Source organism: Perissodus microlepis, chromosome 3 (genome assembly GCF_051167445.1).
Source record: "Perissodus microlepis isolate ML-2025 ecotype Zambia chromosome 3, ASM5116744v1, whole genome shotgun sequence".
NCBI lineage: Eukaryota > Metazoa > Chordata > Actinopteri > Cichliformes > Cichlidae > Perissodus > Perissodus microlepis.
Window position 1 is genome coordinate 1,636,362 of NC_140463.1, and position 18,121 is coordinate 1,654,482.

At 42.6% G+C, this 18,121-nt stretch overlaps 1 protein-coding gene across 2 annotated transcripts in view; it reads left to right on the top strand.

The window, feature by feature from the left end:
* LOC146389382 (NACHT, LRR and PYD domains-containing protein 3-like) overlaps window positions 1–18,121 on the top strand; it is a 39,005-nt gene that overhangs the window by 14,487 nt on the left and 6,397 nt on the right. The window contains exons 6-12 of one of the 2 annotated variants that reach the window (XM_084910118.1): window positions 1,725–1,766; window positions 4,172–5,815; window positions 5,915–5,966; window positions 9,372–9,545; window positions 9,819–9,992; window positions 11,679–11,852; window positions 16,287–16,460. In XM_084910118.1, the coding sequence (XP_084766244.1) occupies window positions 1,725–1,766; window positions 4,172–5,815; window positions 5,915–5,966; window positions 9,372–9,545; window positions 9,819–9,992; window positions 11,679–11,852; window positions 16,287–16,460 (2,434 nt within the window). Of the gene's footprint in view, window positions 1–1,724; window positions 1,767–4,171; window positions 5,967–9,371; window positions 9,546–9,818; window positions 9,993–11,678; window positions 11,853–16,286; window positions 16,461–18,121 lie in introns of both variants that reach the window. The other variant, XM_084910109.1, reaches the window with a different exon arrangement.

The following is an 18,121-nucleotide window of genomic DNA, read 5'->3' on the forward strand; positions in this document are numbered from 1 at the left end:
TCCTGGGCCTTCTTTATGACGGAGGTGATGGTGGGCTCCCACTTGAGGTCCTGGGTTATGATGGTACCCCGGAAGCGGAATGAGTCCACAGTGGTGATGAGGGTGTCAGTCAGCATTATGGGGGGGGGCTGTGTGCTTCCTGAAGTCCACAATAATCTCGGCTATCTTCTAGGCATTCAGCACCAGGTTGTTGTGGCTGCACCAGGACACCAGACGTTCAACCTCCATCCTGTAGGCAGACTCATGCCCGTCCAAGATGAGTCCGATAACGGTGGTCTCATCTGCAAATTTAATTAGCTTGACAGATTGGTGGTTGGAGGTACAGCAGTTGGTGTACAGGGAGAAGAGCAGAGGAGAAAGAACACAGCCCTGAGGGGAGCCGGCATTGATGCTCTGGGAGTCCAAGACATTCTTCCCCAGCCTAACGTGCTGCTTCCTGTCTGTCAGGAAGTCAGTGAAACACCAACAGATGGGATCAGGCACATTCATCTGGGAAAGCTTGCCTTGGAGATGGTCTGGAAGGATGGTGTTGAAGGCAGAGCTGAAGTCCACAAAAATGATCCTGGCGTAGGTTCCCGGGGAGTCCAGATGCTGCTGAATGACGTGTAGAGCCAAATGAGCTCGGGCCATGTAGAGCCCGAGCTCATTTGCACAGTGTCTGAGGGTGGCAGGAGACACACCGTCTGGGCCAGGAGCTTTCCGAGCATTCAGGCTCTTAAATTGTTTCCTCACATCTGCTTCATGAATATGAAGAGTTGTAGTGGGAGAAGGTGGTGTCAGATCCTAATAGGTGTGGGTTGAGGAGGTGAGTGTTGTGGCTGAAGTCTTTGGTGGTGGTGATGGCTCTGTGGTGGGGGAAGGGGTGGGGAGATGAGTGTCCAAGGTTTCTCTATTTTTGGGGCTGTTCAAAACGGCAGTAAAAGTCATTGAGGGTGTAGGCCAAGAGCAAGTCATCAGTGGAGTGGGGGGTCTTAGGCTTGTAGTTAGTGATCTTCCTAAAACGTTTCCACACAGAGCCCGAGTCATTCTCCGAGATCCGCTGCTGTATCTTCTCAGCAGTGGGGGGTCTTAGGCTTGTACTTAGTGATCTTCCTAAAACGTTTCCACACAGAGGCCGAGTCCCTCTCCGAGATCCGCTGCTGCATCTTCTCACAGTGCTGATGTTTAGCAATGTCCACTTCTTTACTGAACCTGTACTTGGCCTCTCTGTAGCAGTCCCTGACTCCTCACCTGAACGCCTTTCTCTTTTCTAGCCACAGCTTTTTGAGTTTAGGAGTAAACCAGGGTTTCTCATTATTATAATTCACCCTGGTGCATGATGGCACAATGCTGTCCCTGCAGGATTGGATATAGGGGGTGAAAGTGTCCATAAACTTATCCAAGCTGTTAGAAGCAGCTCTCATTGTGTCCAAAATCTGTAGTAAATCCATCGCAGATGCGACAAATACAGAAGCTCTTCACTGGTGTAATAATATCCAGAAGAGTGTCCAGACACACAAATTATGCATAAAAACAAGACAGATGTAGCGCACTGAAGTACCAGGGCATACATTTGCAGTGCCATCTTGGATCTGATATTGCCATTACTTATTTGATAAATGTATTTAAGTGTTTTAGTCTGACTTTTTATTTTGTCTTTCCTTCTCAAATAATTGAGTACATATATCATAGTTACATTTTTTTGAAGACCAATTTCTTACTCAAGGTGAACTTTCCTCCAACAGGAAGTTCTTCAGCCCAGGCAGCTTCATCACTTTCATCAGAAGGTAAGAATTCATTAGTCGGTCTCAGGAAATGCTGATGAGGCCGTAACACATTAAGCCTGATGTGACTAATCAGAGCTCTGGTTTCTCTGTAGCCTCAGCTCTGTAGTACGACTAAAGTCCGAGCTCTATTGAATAAACACCTGGTTGGTTTAATAGTCTCTTTAGTTCACTAGATCGCTTGATGTTTACAAAGCTTTAGATGACATGTGAGGATGGTTCATATTGAACGGAATTTTCTTTATAGAGCGCCAAATCACAACAACAGTCACCTCAAGGCACTTTATATTGTAAGGTGGACCCTACAATAATACATACAGAGAAAAACCCAACAATCATATAACCCCCTATGAGCAAGCACTTTGGAGACAGTGGGAAGGAAAAACTCCCTTTTAACAGGAAGAAACCTCCGGCAGAACCAGGCTCAGGGAGGAGCGGGGCAAGGAAGACAGGATAAAGACATGCTGTGGAAACAAGCTAAAGATTAATAACAAGTATGATTCAATGCAGAGAGGTCCATTAACGCATAGTGTGTGAACAAGAAACAGCCAGTGCATCATGGGAATCTCCCTGCAGCCTACACCTATTAAAGCATAACTAAGGGAGGATTCAGGGTCACCTCATCCAGCCCTAACTATATGCTTTAGCAAAAAGGAAAGTTTGAAGCCTAATCTTAAAAGTAGAGATAGTGTCTGAATCCACACTGGAAGCTGATTCCACAGAAGAGGGGCCTGAAAACTGAAGGCTCTGCCTCCCATTCTACTTTTAAATACTCTAGGAATAACAAGTAGGCCTGCAGTGTGAGAGCGAAGTGCTCTAATAGGGTGATATGGTACTACAAGGTCATTAAGATGGGGCCTGATTATTTAAGACCTTGTATGTGAGGAGTAGGATTTTGAATTCAATTCTGGATTTAACAGGAAGCCAAGGGAGGGAAACCAATACAGGAGAAATCTGCTCTCTCTTTCTAGTCTTACGTTCCGCTCAAAGGGTCCAGGGGGTGAGTAACAAAAAGTGTCTGTGTCAGAAAAAGGAGACAGAGAGGCAAAATTGTTAAACTAAAGAGTTTTATTAAAGTTTTTATTAATATCTCAACTAGTAGAGATGGACAAGCCGGTATCACCATTTAAAGAAACAAAACAAAACTCAAGCGTCGGTCAGTAAACTGAAAAGTAAGTCAAAAAGAGATTAGTAACCAAAAACACTCCTCTCCACTGAGCAGGAGCAAGCAATCACAAACTACAGCTCACTAGCTGCAACCACTCACATGGTACTCTGGCACCAGAGCTCACTTTTCTCTGCCCTTAAATATTTTTGATTGCTGATGGGAGTCAGCTGTACAGAAGAAAAAAGTGGCACCTAAGGCAAGAGAGATGGTAGGACACACCCACACAGGCAACTTCAGGAGGAGGCCCTGCTAGGGCCGTAACATAGTCCCTGTCATTCCTCCAGCATTTTGGATTAACTGAAGGCTTTTCGGGGAGTTTTTAGGACTTCCTGATTATAATGAATTACAGTCGTCCAGCCTGGAAGTAATAAGTGCATGAACTAATTTTTCAGCGTCACTCTGAGACAGGATATTTCTAATTTTAGAGATGTTGCACAAATGGAAGAAAGCAGTGTTACATATTTATTTAATATGTGCATTGAAGGACATGTCTTGGTCAAAAATGACTCCAATGTTCCTCACAGTGTTACTGGAGGCCAAGGTAATGCCATCCAGAGTAAGAATCTGGTTACATACCATATTTCTAAGATTTTCAGGGCCGAGTACAATAACCTCAGTTTGATCTGAATTAAGAAGCAGAAAGTTCGCGGCCATCCAGGTCTTTATGTCTTTAAGACATTCCTGCAGTTTAACTAATTGGTGTGTGTTATCTGGCTTCATGGATAGATAGAGTTGGGTGTCATCTGCATAGCTGTGTAAATGTATACTGTGTCTACATCTACATCTAATGTAAATTAGAAAACTCTACCCTCTACAAAACTTATACCAAACGAGTCCATTAATAACAGACCAAAATGTGACAAGTTGGCTATGTTCAAATTGCAGCTTGTGGTCTTAATAAATTTTCATTAGCTGAGAGCAACAAGGCAGTGACTTATGTCCGGCCATGCTGAAAGGAGCTGTGACCGGGGCACACATGCATGCGCCTACGTCACCACGCAGCGCACACGAACACACACAGACTTAGATCACATAAGAAGGAGATTAAAACACAAAATAAAATGTTTAATTAAGCAAAGCATGTTTCAGTGAAATTTAAAAGTATAACACATATGCTACACAAACAGCTAATGAGATTTAAACAAAAGTTATTAAGATGCAAATAAATGAATATATATCAGTTGTTGGCAATGTATAGACCATAGCTGACTAATCATCTCATCTGCTGTTTTTAATTCAGAGACTCTTCAATGGTGTCAACTTAAACTCAAGTCTGTCTTGAAGAATGAGTTCCAGTGTGTGTTTGAGGGGATCGCTACAGCAGGAAACCCAACCCTTCTGAATCAGATCTACACAGAGCTCTACATCACAGAGGGAGGGACTGCAGAGGTCAATGATGAACATGAGGTCAGACAGATTGAAACAGCATCCAGGAAACCAGACAGACCAGAAACAACAATCAGACAAGAAGACATCTTTAAAGCCTCACCTGGAAGAGATGAACCAATCAGAACAGTGCTGACAAAGGGAGTGGCTGGCATTGGGAAAACAGTCTTAACACAGAAATACACCCTGGACTGGGCTGAAGACAAAGCCAACCAGGACATCCAGTTCATATTTCCATTCACTTTCAGAGAGCTGAATGTGCTGAAAGAGGAAAAGTTCAGCTTGGTGGAACTTGTTCATCACTTCTTTACTGAAACCAAAGAAGCAGGAATCTACAGCTTTGAAGACTTCCAGGTTGTGTTCATCTTTGATGGTCTGGATGAGTGTCGACTTCCTCTGGACTTCCACAAAACTACAATCCTGACTGACCCTAGAAAGTCCACCTCAGTGGATGTGCTGCTGATAAACCTCATCAGGGGGAAACTGCTTCCCTCTGCTCACCTCTGGATAACCACACGACCTGCAGCAGCCAGTCAGATCCCTCCTAAATGTGTTGGCAGGGTGACAGAGGTCAGAGGGTTCACTGACCCACAGAAGGAGGAGTACTTCAGGAAGAGATTCAGAGATGAGGAGCAGGCCAGCAGGATCATCTCCCACATCAAGACATCACGAAGCCTCCACATCATGTGTCACATCCCAGTCTTCTGCTGGATCACTGCTACAGTTCTGGAGGATGTGCTGGAAACCAGAGAGGGAGGACAGCTGCCCAAGACCCTGACTGAGATGTACATCCACTTCCTGGTGGTTCAGGCCAAAGTGAAGAAGGTCAAGTATGATGGAGGAGCTGAGACAGATCCACACTGGAGTCCAGAGAGCAGGAAGATGATTGAGTCTCTGGGAAAACTGGCTTTTGATCAGCTGCAGAAAGGAAACCCAATCTTCTATGAATCAGACCTGTCAGAGTGTGGCATCGATATCAGAGCAGCCTCGGTGTACTCAGGAGTGTTCACACAGATCTTTAAAGAGGAGAGAGGACTGTACCAGGACAAGGTGTTCTGCTTCATCCATCTGAGTGTTCAGGAGTTTCTGGCTGCTCTTCATGTCCATCTGACCTTCATCAACTCTGGACTCAATCTGCTGCAAGAACAACAAACAACCTCCACATGGTCTAAATTATCTAAAAGTAGTTTAAAGTATCTCCACCAGAGGGCTTTGAACAAGGCCTTACAGAGTCCAAATGGACACCTGGACTTGTTCCTTCGCTTCCTTCTGGGTCTTTCACTGCAGACCAATCAGACTCTCCTACGAGGTCTGTTGACACAGACAGGAAGTAGCTCACATACCCATCAGGAAACAGTGCAGTATATCAAGAACAGGCTCAGTTTGAGTCTGTCTGCAGAGAAAAGCATCAATCTGATCCACTGTCTGAATGAACTGAATGATCATTCTCTAGTGGAGGAGATCCAACAGTACAGGAGTTCAGGAAGTCTCTCCACAGGTAAACTGTCTCCTGCTCAGTGCTCAGCTCTGACCTTAATGTTACTGTCATCAGAAAAAGATCTGGATGACTTTGACTTTAAGAAATACTCTGCTTCAGAGGAGGCTCTTCTGAGAATGCTGCCAGTGGTCAAAGCCTCCAACAAAGCTGTGTAAGTAAATATGAACTCATCGCCTCATTCTTAAAATCATAGGAAATGAATCAGACGTTCTCAGTTCAAAGAACACTAAAAAGAAAAACGTAAAAATTGTGAATTTCAATTATCATCAGTCACCCAGTAAATATATGGTAGTGTAATGTTTCACTCCAGCAGGACATGTCAGCATTTCTGAGACATTTTTGTCTGTAACTCTTATCAAAGGTCAATCCAGCTCCAGGAGTTTGGTTCTTTTTTTCTAAAGCATAAACTTCAGCTACCAGACTTCAACCAACATTTCTAATGTTTGTAATTTAAGGTCTGGTTTGTATCTCACTTTCAGTGCACACTCTCCCTTTTGAAATATAAATCTCTGCTGTGACTGTCCTGTTTTCATCCAGTATGGAGGGAAAAACTTGGCCTTCATAATTGAAATTGCCACTCAGATCCTGTTTCTTTTCAGTAACCATATCTAACTGTAAGGCTGCCATAACCAGGGTTCCCACAGAACTACAATGGGTTATCTCTGGGTACTCTACAGTTTCCTCCCACCCTCCAAAGACATGCAGTTAGCTTAACTGGTGTGATTGAGAGTGGTTGTCTGTCTTTCAGCGGGCCAAGTGGAAGAGAATGGATGGATCTCTACTTTACCTTTGATAGCACCAACAACCAGTACGACGAACGCGGACGTGACTCTGGCAGACGAGCTGAACACTTTCTATGCTCGCTTCGAGGCTGCAGCTAAGGACGCTAATGATGCTAGTGCTAGCAGCGCTAACGGCTGCAGACAGGAAGATACTGCCAATACCGGAAACGTGCTCATCATCTCTGAGCATGACGTGAGGAGAGCCTTCAAGAGAGTGAACACCAGGAAAGCAGCAGGACCAGACGGCATCCCAGGTCGTATCCTCAGAGACTGCGCATACCAGCTAGCTCCTGTGTTCACTGAGATATTCAACATCTCTTTATCTCAGTCGGTGATCCCCACATGCTTCAAGGAGTCCATCATTGTTCCTGTCCCGAAGAAACCCCACCCTGCTTCTGTCAGTGATTATCGCCCTGTAGCCCTCACCTCAGTAGTGATGAAGTGCTTTGAACGCCTGGTCAGAGACTTCATCATTTCTTCACTACCAGACACACTGGACCCACTACAGTTCGCTTACCGTCCAAATCGTTCCACAGACGATGCCATCTCTCATCTCCTCCACACATCAGTTACTCACTTGGACACTAGAAGGGGGAATTATGTTAAAATGCTCTTCATCGACTACAACTCTGCATTTAATACCATAATTCCCTCCACACTCACCACCAAACTGGAGCACCTGGGACTCAGCTCATCTATGTGTCAGTGGATCTCCAACTTCCTAACTGGCAGACCACAGAAAGTAAGGATGGGTGGACATATCTCAGCCTCCATCACTCTCAGCACTGGAGCCCCCCAGGGGTGTGTTCTGAGCCCCCTGCTGTACTCTATGTACACATATGACTGTGTGGCCACTACCAGCTCCACCACCATCATTAAGTTTGCTGACGACACCATCGTGGTGGGCCTGATCTCTGATAACAACGAGACGGCCTACCTGAAGGAGATTAGGAATCTGGAGAATTGATGCCAGACGAACAATCTCCTTCTAAACGTCAGTAAGACAAAGGAGTTGATAGTGGACTTCAGCACTAAGCAGGAGAGGAACTACCAGACCCCTGTCATCAACGAGTGCCCAGTGGAGAGAGTGGACAGCTTCAAATATCTTGGAGTTCACATCACGCAGGACCTGTCATGGTCCTGTCACATCAACACTGTGGTGAAAAAGGCCCGACAGCGTCTCTACCACCTCAAATATGTTATCGCTTGAGAGACTTCTGACTTCCCTCCAAGGTGCTCAGGAACCTTTACTCATGCACCATAGAGAGCATCCTGACGGGAAACATCTCAACCTGGTTCGTGCTGGACCAAGGCCAGGAAGATCGTGAAGGACCTCAGCCATCCCAACAATGGACTGTTCTCTCTGTGTTGGTCTTCAGGAAAGCGATTCCGCTCCCTGAAGACCAACACAGAGAGACTGAGGAGGAGCTTCTTCCTGCAGGAGATACGGTCTCTCAATCACACCACCACATAGTACTGACCCACACATATGGTTTTTACAAACACACTGGACATTCTGGACATTGTTTACACAAATTCGATCAGATGCATGGTCATCTAATTGAATCACTTCATCACTTAACTCACTTTAAGCATATTTGCACTGCACAAGACACTTACAAATGTGGATTGCACAACCCTGGACATTATATTTCTTCATTTCCATTTAATACTTGCACAGCTGCTGTTATTTTATATATATATAATATTTCTATTTCTATGTTTCTATTTCTATATTATATATTTCTATATTGTATATTTGTGTATTGTGCATTTTGTTGTGCAGTTATTTTATTTTATTTTTCAACTTTAATTTATATATTTTTATCTTATTCTTTCCCAGTTAAATTTACCCTTCATTCTCATTTGTTGTTGTAGTTATTTTGTTTTTAACTTTAATTTTTATATTTTATCTTATTCCTTCCTAGTTAAATTTACCCTTTTAAATTTTCATATTTATTTCCTATACTATTCATAGTCTTTTTTTCTCTAGGTCACGAGCAGTTGTCTAAGCATTTCACTGCATATCGTACTGTGTATGACTGTGTATGTGACAAATAAAATTTGAATTTGAATTTGACATTTGACCAGCCGCTCGAGGTACTTCATGATAACGGATGTCAGTGCAACAGGGCGTTAGTCATTCAGACAGGAGACCACTGATTTCTTAGGAACAGGGATCATGGTGGATGTTTTGAGGGATGTGGGGACCACTGACTGCCTCAGGGAGAAGTTGAATATATTGATGAATACCCCTGCCAGCTGGTCGGCACACACTCTGAGAAGCCGGCCTGGGATGCCGTCTGGTCCCGGAGCTTTGTGAGGATTGGCCTCAAAAAGTCCATCTCACAGCTTCTGTTTTAAGAGTTAAAGTTACAGCCTCACTGTCCTCCTGAGGGTAGAGGATCTGCTCTCTTTTGTCTGCATCAAAATGAGCATAGAAGTTGTTGAGCTCGTCTGCGAGAGATGCAGTTGGCTGAACACTGCCTGTGTTTTCCTTCTTGTAGTCTTGTAGTCAGAGCCAGCAGACACTGAACTAGTGTCAGTAAATCAACCCGCTCTTCACTGATTTCCATTTAGATACACTGGTATAATTGTGTTTCTACAAATTTGAAGTATTTTTCTTCTTGTACACTTAAAATTTCCTAAAAAAATGTTTTGGTAATATTGCAATATAGTGTACACAGACATATTTGATTGGTTATCTAGGTTCGATATACAAGTAGATTTAATTTAATGATGAATATTGTTTTTTTTGTTTGTTTGTTTTTAAGACTGAGCAGCTGTAACCTGTCAGAGAAAGGCTGTGAACGTTTGCTGTCAGTCATCAGCTCCCAGTCCTGTAGTCTGAGAGAGCTGGACCTGAGTACCAACAGCCTGAATGATTCAGCAGTAAAGCTTCTGTCTGCTGCAGTGGAGAGTCCACACGCCAAACTGAATATTCTGAGGTCAGATAAACTTGTATCCTGTTTAGTTTTGTTTGTTTATTTTTTTGTTTCTTTTTATCAACCGATAAAAGAAATCAAACAATTTTCCCAGTAAATGTATACTTTATCCATTTCTGTTGGTTTTTTTTTTTCATTTTTGATCATTTCTAAGTTACAGTGAAGTTTTACTAACCTGCTCAGCACAAGACAATAAGGATTCTTTAAAAAACAGGATTAGTTATTGCACTCTGATTACACTTTAACCACAGTCTTTGCTCATGTTTTCATTTTCAGACTCAACGTTTGTGAACTCTCAGAAGAAAACTGTAAAGCTGTGTCCTCAGCTCTCAGCTCTCAGTCCTCTAGTCTGACAGAGCTGGACCTGAGTACCAAAAACCCGCAGGATTCAGGAATGAGGCTTCTGTCTGTTGGACTACAAAGTATAAACTGTAAACTTAACACTCTGAGGTCAGATCAAATGACATTTTGTTTTTAGAATTATGTTTCCTTTAAAAATAGAAATACTGGCTTCAATATCATGAAATATATTAATAGAATAGAATAGAATGCCTTTATTGTCACTATACAGTTGTACAATGAGATACAGATCATCTCCTACTCAGTGTAAACATGCTGGGGGGGGTACAGTTCTGCAGCGCTATGTACATATGGACAGTATTAACATAGGGAAAAACATATATATATATATAAAATGTACAATATACAAGCCGTAAGTAATATGTAATAAATAGTGTTATGTATATACAGTTGAGTTATTGCACATGGAATTGGTATAAATAGAGTTATGTATATACAGTTGAGTTATTGCACATAGAATTGGTATAAATAGTGTTATGTATATACAGTTGAGTTGTTGCACATAGAATTGGTATTGCACAGTGGTGGTCCATAGAGGAAGTGGGAAGTGGGGGGGCTGTGTTATCTGTGCATGTGTGAGTTCAGGGTGGTTATCGCTTTGGGGAAGAAACTGTTTTTTAGTCTGTGGGTTTTTGTGTTGATGCACCTGTAGCGCTTCCCTGAGGGAAGCAGGCTGAACATGTTGAAGCCAGGGTGGGAGCTGTCATTGATAATGTTTGCTGCTCTGGTGAGGCAGCGGGAGGAATAAATGTCCATCAGGGAGGGGAGAGGGCAGCCGATGATCTTTTGTGCTGTCTTGACTACACTCTGAAGCCTCACTCTATCTGCTTTGGTGCAGCTGCCGTACCATACCGTGATGCAGTAGGTTAGCAGGCTCTCAATGGACGAGCGGTAGAAGGTCAGCAGCAGGTTGGAGTTCAGCTTGTACTTCCTGAGGACTCTCAGGAAGTGCAGCCGCTGTTGGGCCTTCTTGATGACCGCTGAGATGTTTCCTGTCCAGGAGATGTCAGCAGAGATGAGGACACCAAGGAACCGGAAAGTGTGGACCCTCTCCACACACTCCCCGTTGATGTAGAGGGGGGCCAAGTCGGTGCTGTGTCTCCTGAAGTCAACAATGAGCTCTTTGGTTTTCTTGGTGTTCAGTGCCAGGTTGTTTTCTGAACACCATGCTGCCAGCTTCAGGACTTCCTCTCTGTACTCTGCCTCGTCTCCCTTCGAGATGAGTCCGACTACCGTGGTGTCATCAGCAAACTTGATGATGAGAGTGTTGTTGTGGGTCGAACTGCAGTCGTGGGTGTAGAGAGAATACAAGAGGGGGCTCAGCACACAGCACACAGCCCTGTGGGGAGCCGGTGCTCAGTGTGCGAGTGGAGGAGAGATGAGGGCCGAGTCTTACAGTCTGGGGCCGGTTTGTGAGGAAATCCTTTATCCAGGCACATGTGAGAGGAGGGAGGCCAAGAGTGACCAGTTTGGTGATGAGGATGTCCGGGATGATTGTATAAAAGGCTGAGCTGTAGTCCACAAAGAGCATTCGGACGTAGCTTTGCCGCTGCTCTAGGTGACTCAGCACAGCGTGGAGGGCTGTGGCGATGGCGTCTTCTGTGGATCTGTTTGCACGGTATGCAAACTGGTGGGGGTCGAATTCTGGGGGGAGGTAATCCTTGATGTGCTGAAGGACTAGTCTCTCAAAGCATTTCATGATTACCGGTGTGAGGGCCACAGGGCGGTTAACAACCTTTACATGAGTATTTGTTTTATATGTATTTTATTTTTTAGGCTGAGTGGCTGTAACCTGTCAGAGAGAAGCTGTGAAGCTCTGTCCTCAGTCCTCAGCTCCCAGCCCTCTAGTCTGAGAGAGCTGGACCTGAGTAACTCTGACCTGCAGGATTCAGGAGTGAAGCTTCTGTCATCTGGACTAAAGAGTTCACAGTGTGCAGTGGAAACTCTCAGGTCAGGATTCAAACTTTTCCACAGATGATCATTTAAAATGTGAATTATATTAATCCATAAACAGGGAACCTTTATAGAGCTTTCAAGTGAACTTTACATTTGAGTTGGTTATTGGACTCTGAATTACTTTTAAAAATTGTTGGAGTCATGTTTGTTTGTTTTAAAAAATGCTTCATGTACTGGTTAATTTAAAGATTTGGGCTCCTTTATGTCCATAATAACGAAATTTGATTTCTTTAAGAATAAAATTTGGAGGTTATTGGTGATTAGTGATTGGTTTGCTGTTTGTTCTTCATTCACATTACTTGTAAAGCATGACTTCTCGAAATGAAATATTTATCTTTTCTTCTACACTTGCATCCACCAGATGGTCTTGCTAGATTCATTCATTACAGTTTGTTTTAAAGAATATTATATATATATAATTATTTCTCTTCTTCTTAAGAGAAAGTGAAACCAACAGAGAGAGCGGCACATTGGGCATTAAATGATCACAGTAGTAATGGCCATAGTTTGATAAAACAGATAATCTTACCCAGTAGATGATATATGGTTCATATATATGGAGTTTAGTAGCCTGAACAGCTGCTCAAAGAAAAGGTTATTTTTTAGTGCTGTCAAAATTAACGCATTAACGCAAATTAATCCTCCATCACAGTCAACGCGATTAAAATTTTAAACGCAATTAACGCATCTGGAGTGCAGAATCACTCAAAATCTCTGAAATAGCTGGGGTAACCTGCAAGAGCTATTTGCATAAAGAATAATACTCGGAGTTTTATGGAGGTTTTATTGTTTAACACAAGGTTTAAAAGTAAATGTTCACAATTTAATTGCGCTTTAACTGCAGGAAATGTTATTGAGCTTATACTGATTTAGTTGTTATCTTTGGTGAGTATTCCAATGGAATACAAAATTGTATTCCATTATGCTTTATTAGCTGCTTCGGTGAAAAACAAATCAACAATGCAAAAAAAAAAAAAAAAAAAAAAAACACTGCAAAACAACATACTGGAAAACAGTTATTCATCACTTGGGCACATAACATATATGCGTGACTTTTCGTTTCTGTTTTGATATCGCTCTCTTTCTTTACCGATCAAATCTCGCTGTGGCAGCAGCTTTAAACTCGGTATGACCCAGGTCGATAGAGTCTGGATCGCATTCCAGCATTTTGTAGGCTGGCTTTCCTATAAAACACAACAAACATGAGCCCACAAAGCCACAGTGAACAAAGCAGCATAGCGCATTGAATTCAATTCAAATCAATATAACACTTATTTGTAACCTACATCAACAATTATGTTATGATAAATTACGTAATAACTACAACAGAAGACTGACCTGTTCTGGAACGTTATATTTGGTCTTCAAATGGCTGCAATCCAGGCCATCTGTCGGGTCGTTGTTACTTCGGAATCGCTTGGACAATTTCTCTTCAACGACGGAATCTGATAAAAATCGATCTCTTTACCCGTCGGCTTCCCGTGGCTGTCATGCGACCGGCTATTGCAGTTAATAATACAACAGCTTCTTGCCATTCTTTGTGTTTCTTTTTATCGCTGTGTGACTGTTTTCATGTGAAAGCCTGTGTGCGCTAGTACCGCTTGCCACTTGTACCTCCTTTGCGCTTTTACCCCGGAAATTATGTCACATTTTCAATCTCTATTACAACACTCTCACCAAATTTGTTAACAATTCTCTCAACAAATTTGCTTTTCCTTGTTCTTTTTTATCCAGCTGAGACTTTGGGTATAAATGTGTCATAAACAGGAGAAAGTAGTGCAGGTTCAGTGTAATCAAACCTCAGACTGAGTTCAAAATCATCATCATCACCTGTCCCAGATACCACATCAGCACCAGAACCATGATGTGTTTACTCACGTTTAAAAAGGTGGAGGTCAGTGTGAATGGACTGTTGTCATTGGTCTGAATGTGCCTCTATAAACATGTGCTCGTCATTATTGATTTTTTCCTAATGAACAGAAAATGAGACTTAATAAACTCTATCTAACTGTTGTTGGAGCAGGTTGGGCCCTGGGTTTGAGTCCCCCACTGTACCACAGTGGCTTCTAGCTTTGTTCCACAGTTTGTAGAACAACAAATAAAACCAAATCCCAAAAAGCTTCAAGTCAGAAACACATCAAACTTTCAGGGTTTTTTCCCCAAGGATGAGGAAGCAGACTCGGCCCCAAACAGCTGGATATATGGATGGTTACCACAGCAACCACAGCAGTGTACTCTCAGTATATTTAGTTGTATAAAGGTGTTTGTGGTGTGTTGCAGCTGAAACAGCCTCCTGTATGTTGACACAGGGTGAGAATACTGTTCACATCAGTCACAGCTCGCTGCCTTCAACAGTCTCTTCCTTCCTTGTTTGGATGTCACTGATATCATCTTCTGCTCTCACACTGACCACCTGTTGGAGCTAACATGCTAACATGGCTAACAGCAGCATCACTGCATCTAGTCCTTAGTGATGGAAACTGGAACCATGAAGTCAGTAATGCTGGAATAAGCATCTCCACAGTGACACTAATGTTCACTATCATGACTCTTTGATGATATTCTGTGAAACACTGACAGAGAAAAGTGTTGGACAAATCTGAACAAGTCTACTTATTATACACGACTGTCCATAATTGTGATGGACACATGTTTTGGAGAAACGCCCTCCCTCCTGCTGCTCAGTTCACTCCGCTGTTCCACTCATGGTTGTTCACTATAACCTGTTTTATTTTGGTAAGTATGGTCTCTGGTGTCAGACGTTGCATGGATGAGTTTCTTCTGTGTCACATGACCCTCCTGTGATGACCTCAGGTGTATAAATGGCTCTGTCCTTCCCTCAGACTTTATGTCAGCGTCAGTTTATCCTCCTCATGTGCTGCCGGCCTCTTTTAGATTCTCTTTAGTTTTTTCCTCATGTCCTTTTATTCCTCAGTTTAAGACACCAAACTCATCAAAGGTTCAGTCTGCCTCCTGAAACACTCCCATTCATGACATGAGACCAATACAAGCTATCCTTGGCAGCACAAACACTGTTTTAAAAGCAGCGATGGGCAAAGCCAGGCTTCGTCAAATTGAAACATTGGAAGCATTTGTGCCGTCTTGAAGATGTTGTTCTGTGAAACGGGGACACAGACGAGCCCAGCACAGTTCACAACACAACTACAGACACACATTAAATCAGTTTAGTCAAACAGAACAGACTGCTGTGTTTACTGTAATAAGCACACAGGTTTACAGCTGTTTGTTGGCCTCATATTTTGCTCCCAGCCGTGAAACTTTGGATGCATTATGTTGATTTTGAGGTTTTCTGGGAGTTTGTGTCATCAGGCTTGTTCTACACCCTGTCAATCAAAGCTACAAGCTGGTATGGCATTAGCTTTGATTTGGAATCACTTTGAAAAAGATAGATTTCCATTAAAAGACTAAATGTGTTTTCTTTATTTATACAAATTTTGTCCCATTTTCACAGGCTCATTCTGACCAATCAGATGCCTCCATTTCACGCACGTGTTTTTTTCTGTTCTCAAACTGATCTCCCTGTTGGAGCTCAGTCTGGGGGGAGTTATTTTTTTCTCCTTATCTTTCCTCATGTTGTGCTTTGTCCATGTTATACCCCTCTGACCTGTCTTCCCCATGTGATGTTTGTGTCATGTATGTATGGTCGGAAGGGTAAGACGGCGCTGGCATTGCTGGCGGCCTTAACCCAATTTCCCTCGGGATGAATAAAGTATGATCAATCAATCAATCAATCAATTACAAGGGCCAGTCCAAAAGACCAACCTCTTTGCACCCAAAGAAGTAAAGAAAGGCTAAAAGGACGTTCAGCCAATCAAATGCCTCCTAGGAACAGGAAGTCTAGAGAGGAAATGGAGCAGAGAAGGAGACTCACCAGTTTAAATGTCTGAGTTTTAAACTGGTGACCCTCTAAAGAGGCTTTTATTGACTCTTTCTGTTTCCACTTCCCATGATGCTCTGCTTTCTTCTCCACTCCCCTCTTTTCACTCCTGATGCTTTTATATGTCACTACTGCATGTCCTTAACTTTTGTCTTCTCTCTCCTTAGTTTGTGTTTTGTTCTTGTCTCTCTGAGCTCATCTCTTCTCTTCCCCCTCACCCTGCAACCAGTCATGGTAGATGCTCCTCCTGGAGCCTGTTTTCACTGGGAGGATCTTTGTGTCAAAGGGAGTTCTTCTTCCCACCATCACCAAGTGCTGCTCACAGTGGATTGTCTGATGGTTGGAGCTTTCTCTCTAATATCGGAGGCTGTTACCTTACTCTGTTAAACAGCTTGAGATGACTGTTGGTATCTGTTGGGAATTGTCACTTATAAATAAAGTTACAATGAATGGATGTAAATGGATAGATGCTATTGTGACAAAGAGGAAATGATTGTTGACAGATGGATTGTTGTTTTGTGTGTCTGCAGTCTGTCAGGCTGTCTGATCACAGAGGAAGGCTGTACTTCTCTGGCCTCAGCTCTGAGCTCCAACCCCTCCCATCTGAGAGAGCTGGACCTGAGCTACAATCATCCAGGAGACTCAGGAATGAAGCTGCTGTCGGCTGGACTGAAGGATCCAGGCTGGAGGCTGGACACTCTCAGGTATGGAGAGAATGTCTGATAGAGGAGGAAGAGCTGGAAACATTTCATGTGTCCTTCACTAACTTCCTATTTGTTTCCTGCAGATGAGACGTGAACAATCACACATGCAAGAATATTTTCAGGGACAGACACACTAGTCTAGCTGAATAGTACATGGATATTTATGTAGGGGGTCTCCAAGGACTCTGTTTGCAGGAACATTAATGATAACTGATAAGTCAAATGAGAGCTTCATTAAAAGTAGACCTACAGTTAGGTCCATGAATATTTGGACAGAGACAACATTTTCTAACTTTAGATACACTTTATTAGGTCACAGATGTACTGTTCCTGAGATAGTGGCCACTGTGTACCTATTAAAGTGTCAGCCATGTGTATGTTTCCCATACTGTATGTCCACAGTCACAGTGACAGTCAGTGACACTGACAGAAGGATGAAACAAAGCTATGAATCATTTCAGTCTGTGTGTGTGACAAAGAGGCAGACAGGAGCAGCTAACATTTGGAAATGGCAGTTTAAATAGTGGAAACTCTGATAAGCTAATGCTGCTAAGCTCATGCTGTGTATGGGCTGTGTTAAAATCAACATTTTATTCTCATTCTGTTGTTTGAAAACAATAACAGAAAAATATGTACTTAAGAACACATTTCCTGTGAATTCAGCTGTGAATGTAGAGTTTGTCAGAATACATCATGGTCACACAAATCCTGAGCAAAGTGGCCTACTTAGCATTAGCTGCTCAAGTTGTAGAAAGCAAGGGAAAACAGTGTTAGCATTAGCTGCTAATGGCAGCCCACTTAGCATAAACTCTTCACATCGTTATGAGTCAAGGGAAAATAGTGAATAATGGCAGCCTATTTAGCATTAACTTCTCACATCATTATGACATAAGAGAAATGGGTATCCGCGTTAGCTACTAATGCTTATTCACCTGAAATTAGCTTTAGCTGCTAATGGCAGCCTACTTAGCATTAACTCCTCACTAATATAATGCTAATTCACATCAAATTAGCATTAGCTGCTCACATTGTTATAAGGAAAGAGAAAGCAGTATTATCATTAGCTGCTAACAATTATTCACCCCTAATTAGAATAAGCCGCTAATGGCAGCCTACATAGCATTAACTCCTCACATCATTGTAACCCAAGTTAAAAGAGTATTAGCATTAGCTGTTCAAATCGTCATAAAGCAAAGGAAAACGATATGAGCATTAAGTGCTAATGCTTATTCACTTAACATTAGACATAGCTGCTAATGGCGGCCTACTTAGCATTAGCTGCTCACATTGTTAAAATTGAAGGGGGAAAGAGTGTTAGCATTAGCTGTTCACATTGGTATAATGCAAGGGAAAAGAGTTAGCATTATCAGATAATGTTTACTTTGGCCCACTGGAAAAGTTCAGAACTCTGTTTGCTAAAGATTTAGGAGTTTTCCCAATAGCTCTTTCTTATTTGAGAAACAAATAAATTCCTGGGTTAATAACAGTCTGTTTTCTACAGACAGCGCTAGCAAACACTCTCCACTTGTGAGTGAAAAAAGAAAAAGAAAAAACACCCCTTCCCTATTGGTGTTAGAGTTTACCATGTCAGCCAATCAAAAAAATGATATGGCAACATGTGGCACTCGGTTGTTTAGGGAGAAGGGGAGGTTTTTAGGAGT